At 40.8% G+C, this 18,400-nt stretch overlaps 1 protein-coding gene across 1 annotated transcript in view; it reads right to left on the reverse strand.

The window, feature by feature from the left end:
- The window catches only part of ATP1B3 (ATPase Na+/K+ transporting subunit beta 3), a 34,870-nt gene extending 16,880 nt beyond the window's left edge, over positions 1-17,990 (reverse strand). Inside the window, exon 1 of the mRNA XM_063306649.1 lies at positions 17,701-17,990. Within this exon, the coding sequence (XP_063162719.1) occupies positions 17,701-17,809 (109 nt within the window). The 5' untranslated portion in view covers positions 17,810-17,990. The remainder of the gene's footprint in view (positions 1-17,700) is intronic.
- Positions 17,991-18,400: the final 410 nt, after the last annotated feature.

Below are 18,400 nucleotides of genomic sequence, written 5' to 3' on the forward strand. Positions count from 1 at the left end.
GTTCATATCTGCTCTGACTTAGATACTACAATTATATCACTGTTAATATATTTTGATGGTTTGTCTATTAAAATGGTTATATTTTCATTTATAAGGTCAGAAGCTAAGAGTTGGTAGGATTGGTAAGATTCAGTAGACAGCAGCATCTGGCTAAACTTGTATCGGCTTGGAAGCTGAACAGAATCAAGCCAGATTAGTAATTTGATAAAAGACAACCAGTGGGAACAGGTAGTCCTCATTTAACAACCACTCATTCAGCGATCATTCAACCTTGTGACAGTACTGAATGAGTGGTACTTAAAACCAGTCCTTGAAGTTCAGGCCGTTGAAGTTGTTAATATATTGTTTTCTACTACAGATTAAGGTTACTATGGTAACTAAACATTTTGGCCGGGTGCAGAGATTGAATTCAACTATCCCCTTTTTGAATGTTAATTTTTGCACCTGGGGAAAAAAGAACTTGCTTGGACTTGTTTTAGTTTCTTTTTCCTTTCTGTGCAGGCATGTAGAGAGTCAAGCTGCTCTCACTGAGAGCCTGAGCTTTTAAATATGTTTTGCTTTCTGTAAATAAATTACTTTTATAGAAATGCCTGGTGTGTGACTTTTCTGATCTCTCCTGGGCCAAAGGCTTTCCCAGCAATCTGCCAAAAGAAGTGTCCCTGCAGTCATGTGATCACAAATCTGGCCCAGATTTTCGACCACCGCAGTGTACTGTGGTCACAATTCGCGACATTCCCTGCCAGCTTCCCACAAGCAAAGTCAATTGGGAAGCCAGTAGGAAGTTGGAAGTTGCAATCATATGAGGTCCTCACTTAATGACCCATACGGTCCTCACTTAATGATGCTAACAGGGGACTGCTGGAACTGCTGTTGCTAACTGCATTGCTTACCAACAGAAATTCCGATCCCAATTACTGTTGTTAAGCAAGGACTACTTGTACCAGGATAGTAGGCTAGACTGGGAAGTAAAAACCCCTCTCAGAAAGCAAGCGCATACTGCTTCTACAACTGTGACTAAGGAAACTGACTAAGGACTTGACTAAGGAAGTCAAGATCAACTCAAAGGAGACTTTATTTTATGATTTGTAAATGATTCACTGTGGGAGATGCAACATTTTGCAAATTTAAATAGCTATAGTAAAACTACTATTGAAAAACATGCTCTTAATTACACTGTATTGGAGTATACCCCACCCCCAAAATTTCATTCTTTCAAAAGATGCAAAAGCATATAATGGCTTTTCAGCTTCAGAGTTTTTCAGGATAAAACAAATTACGGACCACAGATTATGGTATTATTAAGGACTGTTTGACACAATGACCAGTGGTATCCCTCAGGACTTTATTTTGGCTATTGTATTATTTAACATCATAATAAAGTTAATGGGAATATCACCCGGGTCACTGTGACACTGAACTTTTTCCATTCTCACTAGAGAATGGAAGTGTCCTAGGGAAAGTGTCCTAAATCACTGGCTGGAAATGGCAATGGACAACAACTAAGAAACTGAAAGAGAACACAGATGAAACAGTGCTGGTGGTGTTTGTAGAATTCGCCAGAAATTGAGGTTCTACCTGAGTTGGATAGGGTAATACTCATAGGTTGGGAGTTACTCTGCATCTAGACCTGGATGTCCAGGGCTTCTTTGGTTATGGCCAAGAATACCTTTGCCCAGGTAAGACTTGTGTGTCAACTACAACTCGGGAATGCAAAACTGACAAGACTGACACATGCCTTGCTTGTATCATGTTTGGTTTACTCCAACATATTCTACATAAGACTGTCTTGAAAGCACTGGAAAAATATAACTGGTGTTTCTGATACAGTAGCATGATTGCTCTGACTCCCTGCAGAGCTTCTGTGTTAAAACAACTGCCTTGCTTTCTATTTATTTCTGTGTGTAATTCAAAGCTCTAGGAGTTACCTTGTCATGTTCCCCGTTGCAAGGCATATGTGCATCACAACGGGGAACATGCACATTAGGTAAGAGGAAGGGATAAGCATAATCCCTAAATCACTCAAGCACCCATATCCAGAAGGGAATCCCCAACACAATAGATAAGCCTTTAGACCAGACTTGGCATCCATAAAGAGATAGGGGGAACGCCTTCCCATTCCCCCAGGGGATGCATTCACACCTCCCTCAGGCACGCATGTCCACAGAGGAATATCCAACATAATGGGAGCGCCCATCAGACAGGACTTAACGCCTATCGGGAGATCAGGGAAACACCTTCCCATTTTCCCCAGGGGACGCACCCGGTCCGGACGAAGACAGGGAGACAAAGGAGATCGCCGGGATCGCCCATCAGCTGACACATCGCAGTCTCAAGCACCCATCCGGTCCTGGCTTGAGGGTAGAGAAGCACAACGTCCGCCAGCAAAGTATAAACAGGGCACCCTGTCACCACATAAGGATTCCCGTCTTTCTCTTTGCACGCACTCCATTCTAATAAAGCCAGAAATCCTTAGGCCTTCTAAGTGAGTCTGTGTCTTATTCAGAGCGTGGCTGCCCTGACATACCTTTAGTATTGGAATGGTTTAATATAGGGGCAGATAAACCATGTTTCTGAATCTCATTTTTGTAGCCTCCCTCCAATATCTTGCTACCAAAACTCTGCAACAAAACACTGAATAGCAGCAGCGCATAGCCTTGATAGTCCTAATATATTTACACAAGTAGCCAAAGCAACTTGGCACTTCCCTCTTCCCTTTCCTAGGAAATTAGGAATAGGAGAAAAATCAGGTTACATTTCTTATTCTATTATTCTCTATCACAAATCATTCTGAAATGATGCCATTTTCATTTCCCTATGACACACATGTAATTTCTCATACACTTAACTACAACTTTGAAACTGCTAAGTTTGCTTAATACTGAGCTGGCATCTAGACATTACTAATAGGCTTAGGAAATGGAATTTTTTTCCACTGAAAAATAAAGTGGAAGATTTTCTACCCTACAACCCTACAATACTGCTCTGAGATAGTCCAACTGAAATCTTAAATCCAGGGAGTGGCTCAGCAAAACAACTCTCTTCCCCCATAGTTTAACACGGAAAAAACAAGTATTTTTATTTTGCAGCACAATGGGATAAAATCTGCAGGAATCAGGGCAGGGATTTTCAAGCTATATGTCTTTAAAATCTACCATTCAAACAGATTTAGTCCCCTTCAGGGGAATGCATTTTCCCAAATTTCAAACAAGCCATATATGCAAAGGGAAGAAGTCTTCATAATAAATTATATTTCACCTGTTTATTAATGCAGTGAATAAGGTGGTCGAGGTTGCAGTGTAAGTATAAATTTAGTGTTTCCTAATGTAACCCATATAGAGCCTCGTGTGGCACAGAGTGGTAGGCGGCAGTATTGCAACCGAAACTCTCCCCACGACCTGAGTTCGATCCCAGCAGAAGCTGGATTCTCGGGTAGCCAGCTCAGGTCGACTCAGCCTTCCATCCTTCCGAGGTCAGTAAAATGAGTACCCAGCTTATTTATTATTCACATTTCTATCACCGCCCATCTACCCCTAAAAGGAAGTGATGACTGGGGAAGGCAATGGCAAACCACCCTGCTATAGTCTGCCAAGAAAACATCCTGAAAGCGGCGTCCCCCCAAAGGGTCAGACATGACTCGGCGCTTGCACAGGGGACCTTTCACTTCAATGTAATCCATAAAATACTCAAGATGAGAAACCAGGCAATACTGTGGTAACATTACAGAATGAATGGTTCGCCCATACCCTAATAATCTTGATATCCAACCAGACATTGTAATTGGGGCAACCAATGACAGACTGATTTGAGGGCAGAGCCATTGATTACAGAATGCTCCATTCTTTCCACATAGTGTATGATGTAAAAGACTTAACAAGTAAATTTTGTTTTATTCAGCTACCAGGATACCATTAACTGAAGCATATAAAAGCTCAGACCTGTAATCTTCCTCAGGTAAATAAAAATCTGCTCAAATTATTCTGGTTTTTCTTGAAATCTGAGTTTTTACTGAGTCTGAAACACAGTAAATAATATAGTGTCCACCAGAGAAAACATTTTTTTTCACCATTTATCACTTAATTAGAACATCAAGTAAGCATGTATTTGTATCAATGTATATTACATTTGTCAAGATTAAAGATAAACATTTTGGGTGTCAGTGAACTGAAATGGGCCACTTCGCATCAGATGACCACCAGCTCTACTACTGTGGACAAGAGGACCACAGAAGAAATGGAGTAGCCTTCATAATTAAAAGTAAAGTGGCTATAGCAGTGCTTGGATAAAATCCAAAAAACAATAGAATGATCTCAATTTGAATTCAGGGCAAGCCATCTAACATCACAGTGATCTAAATATACGCCCCAACCACAGATGCTGAAGAAGCTGAAGTAGAGCAGTTCTATAAGGATCTGCAGCACCTACTGGACAACATGCAAAAGAGATGTTATTTTCATCACGGGAGACTGGAATGCTAAGGTGGGCAGTCAAATGACACCTGGAATTACATGTAAGCATGGCCTGGGAGAACAAAACGAAGCAGGACATAGGCTGATAGAATTTTGCCAAGACAACTCACTCTGCATAACAAACACTCTCTTCCAACAGCCCAAGAGATGGCTTTATAAATGGACTTCACCAGATGGACAACACTGAAATCAGACTGACTACATCCTTTGCAGCCAAAGGTGGCAGACATCTATACAGTTGGTAAAAACAAGACCTGGAGCTGACAGTAGTTCAGATTACGAACTCCTTATTGCACAATATAGGATCAGACCAAAGAGATTAGGGAAGACCCACAGATCAGTTAGATATGAGCTCACTAATATTCCTAATGAATATGTGGTAGAGGTGAAGAATAGATTTAAGGGACTAGATTTAGTAGACAGGGTCTCGGAAGAGCTATGGACAGAAGTTTGCAACATTGTTCAGGAGATGGCAACAAAATACATCCCAAAGAAAAAGAAAACCAAGAAGGCAAAATGGCTGTCTGCTGAGACACTAGAAATAGCCCAAGAAAGAAGGAAAGCAAAAGGCAACAGTGATAGGGGGAGATATGCCCAATTAAATGCAAAATTCCAGAGGTTAGCCAGAAGAGATAAGGAATTATTTTTAAACAAGCAATGCAAGGAAGTGGAAGACGACAATAGAATAGGATGGACAAGAGACCTCTTCCAGAAAATTAGAAACATTGGAGGTAAATTCCAGGCAAAAGTGGGTATGTTCAAAAACAAAGATGGCAACGACCTAACAGAAGAAGAAGAGATCAAGAAAAGGTGGCAAGATTATACGGAAGACCTGTATAGGAAGGATAATAATATCAGAGATAGCTTTGACAGTGTGGTCAGTGAGTTAGAGCCAGACATACTGAAGAGTGAGGTTGATTGGGCCTTAAGAAGCATTGCTAATAACAAAGCAGCAGGAGACGACAATATCCCAGCTGAACTGCTTAAAATCTTGCAAGATGATACTGTCAAGGTGATGCATGCCATATGCCAGCAAATTTGGTAAACACAAGAATGGCTATCAGATTGGAAAAAATCAACTTATAGCCCCATACCAAAACAGAGAATGTTCAAACTATTGAACAATGGCACTTATTTCACATGACAGTAAGGTAATGCTCAAGATCCTGCAATTCATGGAGCGAGAATTGCCAGAGGTACAAGCTGGGTTTAGAAAAGGCAGAGGAACTAGGGACCAAATTGCCAATATCCGCTGGATAATGGAAAAAGCCAGGGAGTTTCAGAAAAACATCTATTTCTGTTTTATTGACTATTCTAAAGCCTTTGACTGTGTGGACCATAACAAACTGTGGCAAGTTCTTGGTGGTATGGGGATACTAAGTCATCTTGTCTGCCTCCTGAGGAATCTGTGTAACAACCAAGTAGCAACGGTAAGAACAGACCACAGAACAACAGACTGGTTTAAGATTGGGAAAGGAGCATGGTAGGGTTGTATACTCTCATCCTACCTATTCAACTTGTACGTAGAACACACCACGCGATGTGCTGGGCTTTATGAATCAAGGCTGGGGTTAAAAATCGCTGGAAGAAACATTAACAATCTCAGATATGCAGATGATACCACTTTGATGGCTGAAAGCGAAGAGGAACTGAGGAGCCTTATGATGAAGGTGAAAGAAGAAAGTGCAAAAGCTGGGTTGCAGTTAAACCTCAAAAAAACCAAGATTATGGCAACCAGCTTGACTGATAACTGGCAAATAGAGGGAGAAATAGTAGAGGCAGTGAAAGACTTTGTATTTCTGAGTGCAAAGATTACTGCAGATGCTGACTGCAGTCAGGAAATCAGAAGACATTTAATCCTTGGAAGAAGAGCAATGTCAAATCTCGATAAAATAATTAAGAGCAGAGACATCACACTGACAACAAAGGTCCGCATAGTTAAAGCAATGGTGTTCCCTGTAGTAACATATGGCTGCAAGAGCTGGACCATAAGGAGGGATGAGCGAAGGAAGATCGATGCTTTGGAACTGTGGTGTTGGAGGAAAATTCTGAGAGTGCCTTGGACTGCAAGAAGATCAAACCAGTCCATCCTCCAGGAAATAAAGCCAGACTGCTCACTTGAGGGAGTGATATTAAAGGCAAAACTGACGTCCTTTGGCCACGTAGTGAGAAGACAAGATACCCTGCAGAAGATGCTGATGCTAGGGAAAGTGGAAGGCAAAAGGAAGAGGGGCTGACCAAGGGCAAGATGGATGAATGATATTTTAGAGGTGACGGACTCGACCTTGGGGAAGCTGGGGGTGACAACTGACAGGAAGCTCTGGGGTAGACTGGTCCATGAAGTCACAAAGAGTTGGAAGCGACTGAACGAATAAACAACAATAATATTACATTTAAACCAACATTGTACTAAATGATGGGCTTATGGATCAGAGGACCTCATCAATAGTGGCAAAAGCCATCTGGGAAAACACTACATTCTGATTTGAAGGGGAATGTATACTCCAAGTTCCAGTGCCAGCAGAATACATGGTAAGGTTGGTAGATTTTGCAAGCAATTTTCATTCTCTTTTCAGCTCATATTTGGTCTTACATATTTGTGCATGTACACTGCAATTTACCATGCTTTGCTTATATTTACTCAATAAAAAACAAAACTTTACTGTGGAAATTTTATGTATTCTTGAGATTTAAAGTTTTTCTCCATATTCAGTGCAAGTTAATTAGCACTGTATATTCAAAAGTTTGAATCTTTACTTGATAGCTGTTTGTTAGAATATTTATCTTCCCTGCTAATCTATCACACAAACTGGGTTTAAAAAAACAAAGCAGAGGAAAGGCAGTGGCTTTCAAATCCAAATTTTGTGTGTGCACAAGATAATAAGTGTTCCTGAAAGCCAAGGATGGCTCAAGACAGCTTTTTCCAAACTAGTACCCTCCAAATTTATTAGGACTAGAAAACTAAATGGATCAGTACAACTGAAAACTAAATGGATCAGTACAACCAGAGATATGTCGGTATACCATCGGAAGATGAGACCCCCCAGGTCGGAAGATGGTCAAAATGCTACTGGGGAGGAACAGAGGATGAGTTCAACTAGCCCCAGACATGATGACGCAGCTAGCTCAAAGCCGAAAGGACAGCTAGCGGCTGACGGTGCTGGTGGTGAACGGCGAATCCAATGTTCTAAGGATCAACACACCATTGGAACCTGGAATGTAAGATCTATGAGCCAGGGCAAATTGGATGTGGTCATTGGTGAGATGTCAAGATTAAAGATAGACATTTTGGGCATCAGTGAACTGAAATGGACTGGAATGGCCACTTCACACCACCAGATCTACTACTGTGGACAAGAGGACCACAGAAGAAATGGAGTAGCCTTCATAATTAATAGTCAAGTGGCTAAAGCAGTGCTTGAATACAATCCAAAAAATGATAGAATGATCTCAATTCAAATTCAGGGCAAGCCATCTAACATCACTGATCCAAATCTACGCCCCAACCACAGATGTTGAAGAAGCTGAAGTAGAGCAGTTCTATGAGGATCTGCAGCACCTACTGGCCAACACGCCTAAAAGAGATGTTATTTTCATCACGGGAGACTGGAATGCTAAGGTGGGCAGTCAAATGACACCTGGAATTACATGTAAGCATGGCCTGGGAGAACAAAACGAAGCAGGACATAGGCTGATAGAATTTTGCCAAGACAATTCACTCTGCATAACAAACACTCTCTTCCAACAACCTAAGAGATGGCTTTATAAATGGACTTCACCAGATGGACAACACCAAAATCAGACTGACTACATCCTTTGCAGCCAAAGGTGGCAGACATCTATACAGTCGTTAAAAACAAGACCTGGAGAAGATGCTGATGCTAGGGAGAGTGGAGGGCAAAAGGAAGAGGGGCCGACCAAGGGCAAGGTGGATGGATGATATTCTAGAGGTGACGGACCCGTCCCTGGGGGAGCTAGGGGTGTTGACGACCAACAGGAAGCTCTGGCGTGGGCTGGTCCATGAAGTCATGAAGAGTCGGAAGCGACTAAACAAATAAACAACAAAAGAGCTCCTATTGATAAGGGATGGTAGCTGAAAGTATCATGGCTATGTTTGAATAAAGCTCTTTGTTCAACATACTGCAGTGACTTTGGTAAGACAGAAGAACAAATCTCTACTTGTCTTTCTTGCCTTCATATACATGGTAAGCTTATTTCCCTTATAATTGGTGGAATAAGGTGGAACTAGGTATAGAAATATACTAACATTCCAACACAGTGCCACTGAAAATCTATATATTATAAAATCTATATCACAAGCAAAGATCTGAACTACATTCTTCCATCTAATATCTTGCATGAAAGTTTATTCATGCAAACAAGTAAAGGTGCAGAAAGGTGAACACAACAGAGCTAGAAAGCTGTAGCAAGTCAGTCAGTCATTTTATTTCGGTCATTGACCAACAAATTCTGTAGCAAGTATCATACACCTGCCATAAAAACAAGTATGCTCCTAAGGGACAAAGTTTATCCTTGCATTTAATTACATCTATATTCTATTTTTCTGTAATAAATTAATAATATTAATTTATTAGAGTGGCTAAAATGTTGGACTGGACTGGAAAGATCAATATTCAATTCCATTCTCAGCCATGGAAATTCACAGAATGACTTTGCATCAGTCACCATCTCTCAGCAAAACCTTATCTCATAGGTTATTTCAGGAGGAAGTACTACATGTGTTGCTTTTAGCTCCTGGACAAAAGATGGCATAAAAATTAAATTAATAAATATTAATAAATAAAGCAGCACAAAATACATATTAACAGTATGCTAACATTTCAATAAATAAAATAATTTAAATACATTATAATTGCATAAGCAGACAAAATATTTAAAAAGTTATTATATCAGATTTTCTTAAAACTCAGGAACACTAAAAAGCAAAAGAAAACTGCTGTCACAGCCTTGTTTTTCCAGTGTTTGTACAAACTGAAAAGGCTTCTGAGAAAGCTCTTAATACACATGGAGGTCAAAGGGAAAACGCAATTCTTCAGGTAGTTGTTCAAGACTTTCTTACTTACTTTATCTACTCTACAAATCGTTCCTTATCTCTACTGTACATCAGATGTAGATTCCCTGATTCTGAACAGTGTAAGAACCAGTTCCAGACATTTTAAATGCTGCATAAGAACTGTTTCTTAATAATGTGGATATTCTACTTTTATTTCTTACATGTGATGACATGAATATAGCCTCAAGGAGAACAGCAGTACCCAGCCAACCTTAGTTGGTCTCTGAAGGTAAAGTGAGATGATTAGTATTTGGATGGGAGACCATTTTGGAATTCCAGGACTGCTGTCGGGCTAGATAGTCAAAAATATCTCAGAGGAAAGCAGTGGCAAACGATGTTGATAATACTGCCAAGAGAACTGCATGGATGCAGTCACCAAAAGTTGACCTAAACTCAAGTGGTATTTTCCTTTTCCTTTATGAATAGTTATCATCTGTTTCATTCAAAATTAGTACTTCAAAGTTCTAGCTTCTGCATAAGAGTTCTGCCTATTTCCATACTGCTGTGATGTGAACGCTAATTCACTTGTCACACCCTTTCAAAGTAGCATGAAAATTTTACTTTTTCTGAATTAGCAAGACTTTCAACTTTATTCTCAGACCACACAGAAAGCAGCAGCATATCAAGCTATCCCAGTGCCTTGAAAGAAAACTCCGTGCAGATGATGAAATCTTATTTTGCTTCATAATCTCCTAAACTGAATCTATAGAACAGGATAGAATAATCATGCTGCTCATTTCCCATTGATATAGGTGATTCTTGAAGAGAGAATCTCATTATTGTGATTGCTATCTCACAGCTTTTGGAGAATTAGAAGTGATTACATTTTCCTTTCCTCTTTCTTAATAATGGAAGCTAAATGGAAAAGCTGCCTTTGCTCCAGCTTGTTTTTGCCTCAAATGTTGAATACTTTCAAAATTCATGAAACTCAGAATAAAGCAGCCATGGAAACTTTCCAGCCGAGTTTTGTAGCACAAGGAAGACTTGTAGTCTTTACCATGTTAGGAAAGATACAGCTCTGTTTTCCCTGTGCAACAACGGAGAAATCCAAGTGTTTCTACAATCTATCTTCAAAGTTTCAAAGTCACAATCTTGCATCACTGGAGATAAGCCTCACTATACACAATGCAGTTTAACTCTAAATAGGCATATGCAGGATTGGTGTTATGAGGTAATCCAACATCCAAAAATAAAGCTGACATATCTTTTCCCATGCAATTATTTGCTTGGAGATGATCCTTTGGGACTTAAGGATATTCAGGTTCCTAGGGAAACTCTCCAGGGGGTGTATGAATCAAGATTGATTTAATGTTGGTCAGTGGGAGAGACATTTCTTCTGAGATTTTAGAATGTGTTTTAATTATTTTTGTGTTTCTTTATTATTGTTTTACTGTTTTTATTGTTTTACAGTGTTCTGAGCTGTCTCAAGTCCTGGATAAGATGGCATGTAAATAATGGGAAAAAATAAATAAAAAAGGAAAAAAAGACACTAAGCAGGAACAGCTGTAGGTAATTGCTTAGCACACATAAATACCCAGAAGTGAGTTAGAGAAACCATAGCTGACAGTTCACAGGTTTTCAATAAGACTTAAGAAAAAGATAGCATTCATCTTCGAATTATCTATAATTTATATGCTTGCCAACACTTATATTTCTGGCTTCCAGCCTGAGGACAATATGATGTCTAAATTATCAGTGGGTATCTCCTCCTATTTAGGCTTCCTAAAATGACCAGGCATCACAGCTTAAGTATATAGGCAGCTGGTTGGAAGATTATATATTATTTCAAATTGAGCACATTAAAGAGCTCACGTAATTAGCAGGCATAAATTGTAAGTATAGAAGTCAACCCCAGAGTAGGATCTTAGACAAATACAGGAACATATCCTAGAAAATCAGGACACTGATCTCATTATGAATGGCAACCTATTAGGGATGTGCAAAATATGTCAGTTCAGCAAGTCTGTTTCCCTGTAGAACATTCTGTTCTGGGGACAGTTCAGTAGTTTCCACAAATAAATTCTTCAAACCAGAAAAGCTCTGAGGTGTTCTGGTCAAAACAGGCCAGTTTCAGGGCAGGGCTATCCCAGGAAGACCTTGATCAACTTCTGGTTCAAAGGATTTACTCCCAAAAACCAATGAACTCCCCCTGGAATGGCATGGTCCAGAAGGAGTTGTGGCAAAGCCTAGAAGAAAATGTAACATTCAGATCTCAGATTGATGAATTTTGTATATATTAAATAAAAAACACTGGTTCTGTTTTGTGATTTAGCTAAATAAAGCTTTTACTTTCATTTGCATTTCATTCACATATACTTCCAAAATAATCTGGTACAACAGTGTAACTTTTAGAAGTTTAAAAATTGATTATGGTTATTTTGAGGAAATGCAGACCTCTTTCCAACAGCAAGTAACTGGAAGGCACCAATTAGACCAACTACTTCCTCTTTACAGGAACCCAAATGAAAGCATACACAACAGTTGGTTGCCTGAACACATTTAGTAAACAGGACCCCACTCCCTCTCAGACTAATTGGTTAGGACAGTGCCATTTCTAATGTTCAACTTCAATCTGCCCTTAACTTAGCATTATTCTGTGTTCTACAGTCTGGAATCACAGAGTATCTTAACCAACTTCAGTGTGACATCCTTTTAGGAACTCTATCTTATTCACCTTACATCTTATTTTCTCAAGTCTAAACATACACGTTTCCTTTGGTTTCTCCTTACAAAATGAGACATAGTACTTGAAATAGAATCTGACATTTGATATATAAAGTATACAATTACTTTCCTTGATTTGAAAATATTTCTGTTGAAGCTGTCCAAAATGGCATTTGCCATTTTTGCAGCCACATCACATTACTGATTCATATTCAGACTGTAATAAACTAATGTTTAAGATCTTTCTCACAAGAACAATTTCCAAGCCAGGCATCCCACAGTCTATACCTATGAATTTGATTTTTCTTTTCTAGAATACACTTGTCTCTAGAAAATTCTGTTATTCTAACTCAGTTTCTTTAATCTATCAAGATTGTCTTTAATTTTCTGTTTTCTAGAGTTAGCCATCTAAGCCACGACTGTATCAACTGGATATCTGATAAGCATTCCCTCTAATATAAATATTGAAAAGTAAGGAGTCTGGAACTGAAATTTATGGTACCCTGCTCAACACTTCTTCAATTTGAGGAGGAATCACTGACAAGCACTCTGTGACTACAATTTTCAGGCTACTGTTTAACTGTTATGCCATCTAGAGCCAACATAGCTTAATTGCAAATCAGAATACTTTGCTGTGAAATGAAGATATATTACATCGACAGAATTCCCACAATCTATTAACACAATTCAATCACAAAGTAAGGTAAGATTAGCATGGTAAGTCATTTTTTTGACAAATCCATGCTGACTTCTGGGAATTTCATTATTCTCAAAGTGCTTCCAGATTATGATATACTCTAGATTTTTCATGGGTAATTAATGTCAGAGTGACCTAGTTTCCACTTATATAGTCATCTGGCACTTCACCATTCCCTAGAATTTCTCAAAGATGTCTAAGGTTCTGGGGCTACCTGTATGTCCTCTTCCTTTTTCCATCTCAAATCTGTGTTCTCTTTTGTTTTCAGATATCCACTGTCTCTTATACAGCCATATTTGTTTCTTCTGCTATTATTTTTTTTCTCATTAGAATTGTTTGCAATTGTGTTTTTTTGTATCTCTTTTTTTATGAATTTCAACTCATCTTAAGCCCGTTTTCTCCATTAACATTTCCAGCCTTGGAATTCAATTATCACTGCTCTGAGTTTATTAATTCATTTTTGGAAGTCCAATCTTGAATATGATTTTGATAATATTACAGCAAGCATTAGCAGACAAGTAGTACATTTTGTCAACCATAGTGCCCACTCTAGTTGCTATATTTTTATGAAGATAGAACTCCAATAAGAACTGAAATTATGCAATATGCCAAATCATAGCTTGGAATTACAAGACGGTAACAAGAAACTCCCTCAATATCAAAATAATGTGTTTCTACTTTAATCAAAATCTTAAACTGTGGTTAATCTTGACTATCATTAAAGAAAATAAACATGTTTTATAAACCAGTTTATGCCACTAACTAGAATTTAATTAGTTTATTGGGTCTGAATGATAGTATGAACTCTCCTCATAGCAGTAGAGATAGTCCTTGACTTACGACCACAATTTCTGTCACTAATTGATGCAGTTGTAAAGCGCAACATCATGTGACTGCATTGCTTAGCAACAGCAATCCTGGCACTACTGGTTGCTGTTGTTAAGCAAATTCTGCCAGTCATTAGCCAAGGACCACCCCAAACCAAGCCATTCCAGGCTTGGTCCCTCCCAGCCCTAAGCCTCAGTAAGGTGAAGGACTGCCTCCAACTCCCCCACCTGCCTATCCCCCCCAACTCTGCCCCTTGACTCTAGGGCTGCTTGCCACACTGCAGCTCAGGGGCTTCTTGGCATGCTGTAGCTCTGGGGCTGAGTCCAGACACACCTCGTCAGCGGGTTACCTGCACTGCTGGACCAGGCTTCCATGGCATGCCAAGGGCCCAGGAATGCAGCACAAAGGGCCTTCTCGTGCCGCAGGCCCCAAGCCACAGTGCTGCATAAAGCCAACCCCAGCCCAGCACAAAGGGGCTGTTTGGCATGAAGGGCCAGGCTGGGCATACCTCATCAGCAGTGGGAGCAAGAAGACAGTGAAGGTCAGCTGGGGCAGGACTGCAGGGCGGCAGGGGGTCAAAAGGGCATTGATGTGGGGGAAATAGGTGGGGGGGGTTGAAATGCCCTTGTGGTCATAAGTGCAGGTGTGCTGCCAAGCACCCAAATTTTGATCATATGACTGTGGGGTGCTGCAATGGCTATAACTTTGGGGACTGGTCATAAGTCCCTTCGTTCAGTGCCAATATAACTGAATGGTCACTGAACGAATGGTCGTAACTCGAGGATTACCTACTAAAAAGAGAGGAGACACATACAAATCTAAGGCTTGGCTTGGTGACAAATTAGTACCTTCCATACATTTTGGACTATAACTCTTATTACCACCTATATGGGCTCAGGCTGATATGAACATGTAAGTATTAAATAAAAGGAAGGCATATGAAACAGATGACATATACTGCACTCCAGCATGGTCAAAACAAAGCAAATTTCAGTTGAAAGAACAAAGACAGAACAGTTAGAGCTTAGTATGGACTTTCTATAAAAGGCAACTACTACTAAGCATTCAGTACATTTTAACCTTCCTTAGGATGCAAATTTTAACTTAACATTATTTTGCAGATCTTTTGTTAGTATGCATCAACTTCAGCACTGAATCCAAAACAGCAATAATACTAGAACTATGCATCACGCCTAAATCAAGTACACTTGCCAATGCATAGTAAGAGTAATTCAGAACATTTTTCATTTATCTAGGTTGGTGGGGAAGAACCTGAAATCACCTATTTCTATGACATTTGGAACACTGGTCTACTCTTAATGGTCTGGTTTTCCAAAAATGTTCGTTATTCTAGTAGAAAAAACCAGCCGAGTTTTCCTTATACCAGATTATGGGGAGGGGGGGGGGGTAGGTCCCTCTCTTGAATCAGGGATCATATCAGATCGGTCAACTGCACTAATCCAGAGTACATCAGGTTATTTCTAGAGCTCCAGATCCAGCCTTCTCAACCATCCCAGCAGTAAATTGATCAAGGAGCTGATTATTTTGGATTTTCACCCTTTAATTCAAATAGCATACAAAACTTCTGTATAATCCAGTTTTCCCCTAACTACCTGCTTTCCATGAATTTTAGAACTCTATGGAACATAAGAGCTGGATAACAACATTTAGGGAAAGAAGAAGAGTAGAGAAGAGCAATTAAATTTATTAAACATGGTAGACTTACTTTCACATGTTTACGAAATCATGAATTCTCATTATGGCATATTGTTTATTGATATAAAGACTTGAAGGGGGAAAAAGTGTTTTTCCCCAGTTTTTCCAGATCTTTCATGCTTCAGGTAAGCCTATTAAACCCATTAGGATTTACTTCTGAATGGAGATATACAAGATTGCACTACAAGTTGTTGTTGTTTTTAACATAGTGAGAGTAAAAGGCTTTTAAAGAATCATGTAATTAAGTTGAGAGTATCTACAAGTATTGAAGTTATCCACAACACAGAGAGGTAAGAACTATCTCAGGTCATACAGGCAAAACAGATTTTCTAATATGTGTATCTACTTTGTTCTCACGTTTTTCTCTCTAGCCTCTGTAAAAAAGATGTTCCTTAGATATTTCATTTTACAACCAAGTAGTAAATGTCTCTTCACAACTAGATTTTATCCATTTCATGTATGAATATTTTATACATGAAAAATATACTGACTCCATTTTAAAATTTAATTTTGTGCAATGTAGTATGCCATGCTTTTAAAACAGACTGAATAATTCAAATGTTTTATTTGTACATAGAACATACATTAAACGTGAAGAATATCACACTCAAAAACAAGATGGAAGGTCAATTAGCAAATCATATCAACCATATTACCAGTGGAATATGCATTAAAAAAAGCTTGTTGTACATAAATACCCTTTAGAAAATCCATTTTAATTGGAAAACACCCTTTTATTTAACAGAATAATAAAATATTCAAAGATTTAATTTATTATGGTTTTAAAATATTGGTCTGTGCAAGACTTATTTTTTCTTGCTGCAACAGATTAATATATCTATTCTACTGGGAATAATTAAAGGAAATACCACCTACTGTATATTAATTTGACATACGTGACACATTTAAAGAACTGAAACGGTGAAGATCATTTCACAATTTATCAATGTGCATACACATTCCTCTATGTTCCTTGTTAACAGGTGCTCATTTGTGAATACATAAGGTAAACCAGGGACTGAGATAGGTAATTAAGGCAGAATAGAAATTTCCTTTCTAGTCCTCAATTTCGGAAGAAAGAGGAGGATCCAATTTCTGTTGGAATGAAGAAAAGTTTACAGCATAGTAAACCCTCTTCTGACAGATGGTCTTGGCAACAGAATCTACATGTGTATTCTGTTTTCAATTCTTCCACATCGTTTTAGAACATGTGCCCAAAGCACAAAAAGAGCAAAACTAAAACTTCTCACTGCACTGAAGCAGCAAGTTATTCTTCAAGCAAATGTGTCTTCCAATTTCATGATTCTACTGGCATATTTCTGCAACTTCCCAATTTTACCCTTTCTTTCAATGAACTAATTAATTAAACAGCACCCCCCCCCAATTTAAAGTTTCAAAGGCAAACTGTAAAAAAGAACTTGTAATATTAAGGTGTTTATTAAACACTTCTGTAAGTAGACCATGGCTGGTAGATTCAAAGCATCATCCACAAAACACACATGAGGGAAGAAAAAAATGTTTGAAAATGAACTATCTGGATGAAAAGAAAATAGGCTGTGGAAAAGAGCGCGTACACCCCATTGGGCTTTGAAGGTTTCTCCTCCACCCGCGCAGCTTCCAGCAGCCAAGAGGGAGGCATATTCGAGTTGTAGCACGTGGCAAGCGGCAGTTCCCAAACGCAAAGCAGGCGAGGGGAGAATCCTTCTTCTTCCATGTGCCTAGCATTGGGGGGGCGGGGGGAAGCGACACTGCTCCCCTGCACACTGACGCAGCTGCCAAAAGGAGGAGCCTGAGGGTGGCAGGAGGTGGTTCCTTTGCAACCCCGACAGAGGAGTGGGGCCAGCAGGAAGAGGAAGGCGGGTAGTCAGATGGGGACACGCGTTAAGAAATACCCCTCCTTTCCTTCTCCCAAGGAGCCCGCATCTGCTGAGGCTCTGCCCAGACGGCTTTCCCATCCCCTCCCTGCAAAACAGGAGGGGAGGGGAGGGGAGGGGAGGGGAGGCAAAGCCACCTCTCCGGTGGGCTCAAGGCGCCTCCTCCCCCTCTCCTCCCCTCCCGCATCTTCACGCTGTCACGCTCTGGCTATTTTTAGCTCGGCGCTCGCGGCAGTTCCCGACCCGCCGCTCGCCTCATGGTCCCCGATGAGTCCGGGGCTGCCCCGGGTGGCAGGCGCTCCCGTTCCACCAAGCAAGTCCCGCCGCCCGGCGCTCCCCTTCGGTAGGCTCAGGGTGCCCGCTCCCGCCGCTCGCCCTTACCCCAGCTCTTGGCCGTGCGCCCCAGAAACTCCCCGCTGTTTCGGTTGTAGATGAATTGCCGCCACTCGGCCACAGACTGGCGGAACGGTTTTTTCTCTTTCTTGGCCATAGCCGGCAGAGCCAAAAATGGAGCGAGAGATGGGCAGGAGAGGGCGGCTGCTTCCCGGGCACCCGAGCGGCGACGGCGGCGATTCCCTGCCGAACTAGAGCGGAGCCTCCGAACCGCTAAGTAACTATCCCTCAGGCGCCCGGCGGGAGAGCAGAAGAGAGGAAAGGAAAGAGGGGCTGGGCCAGTCACACGCACTGAACTGTGCTGCTCGCGCCGCCTCTCCCCACCCCGACAAATACGTCAATAGCCGGAGGAGCCAATCGCTGCCCGCGTCGGCTCGGAGTTCTGGTGGAACGGGGAGGCGATGGACGCCGAGAGTTGTCTGCTCGGTCGCTCGCAACGCTGCGCCCGGCTGCGCGGGTCTTGGAAGGAGAAACGAGGAGGGGGAGGGGGAGGGGGAGGGGGGCTTGCTACGGCGTCCTGAAGTCCCGCCTCCTCCCCTTTTTTCTTCCAATCCTGGTCTCATTGGGGAGACGAGGTGGGTTGTGCGCGTGCGGCGGGTCATGGGCTGCACGCCGAGGCTACGGGTTCTAGCGGTCAAAAGTAGGGCGAGAAGAGGAAGGCATCGCTTTGCTCTTTTTCACACTTGTA

This window comes from Candoia aspera, chromosome 6, assembly GCF_035149785.1.
Source record: "Candoia aspera isolate rCanAsp1 chromosome 6, rCanAsp1.hap2, whole genome shotgun sequence".
Classification (NCBI taxonomy): domain Eukaryota; kingdom Metazoa; phylum Chordata; class Lepidosauria; order Squamata; family Boidae; genus Candoia; species Candoia aspera.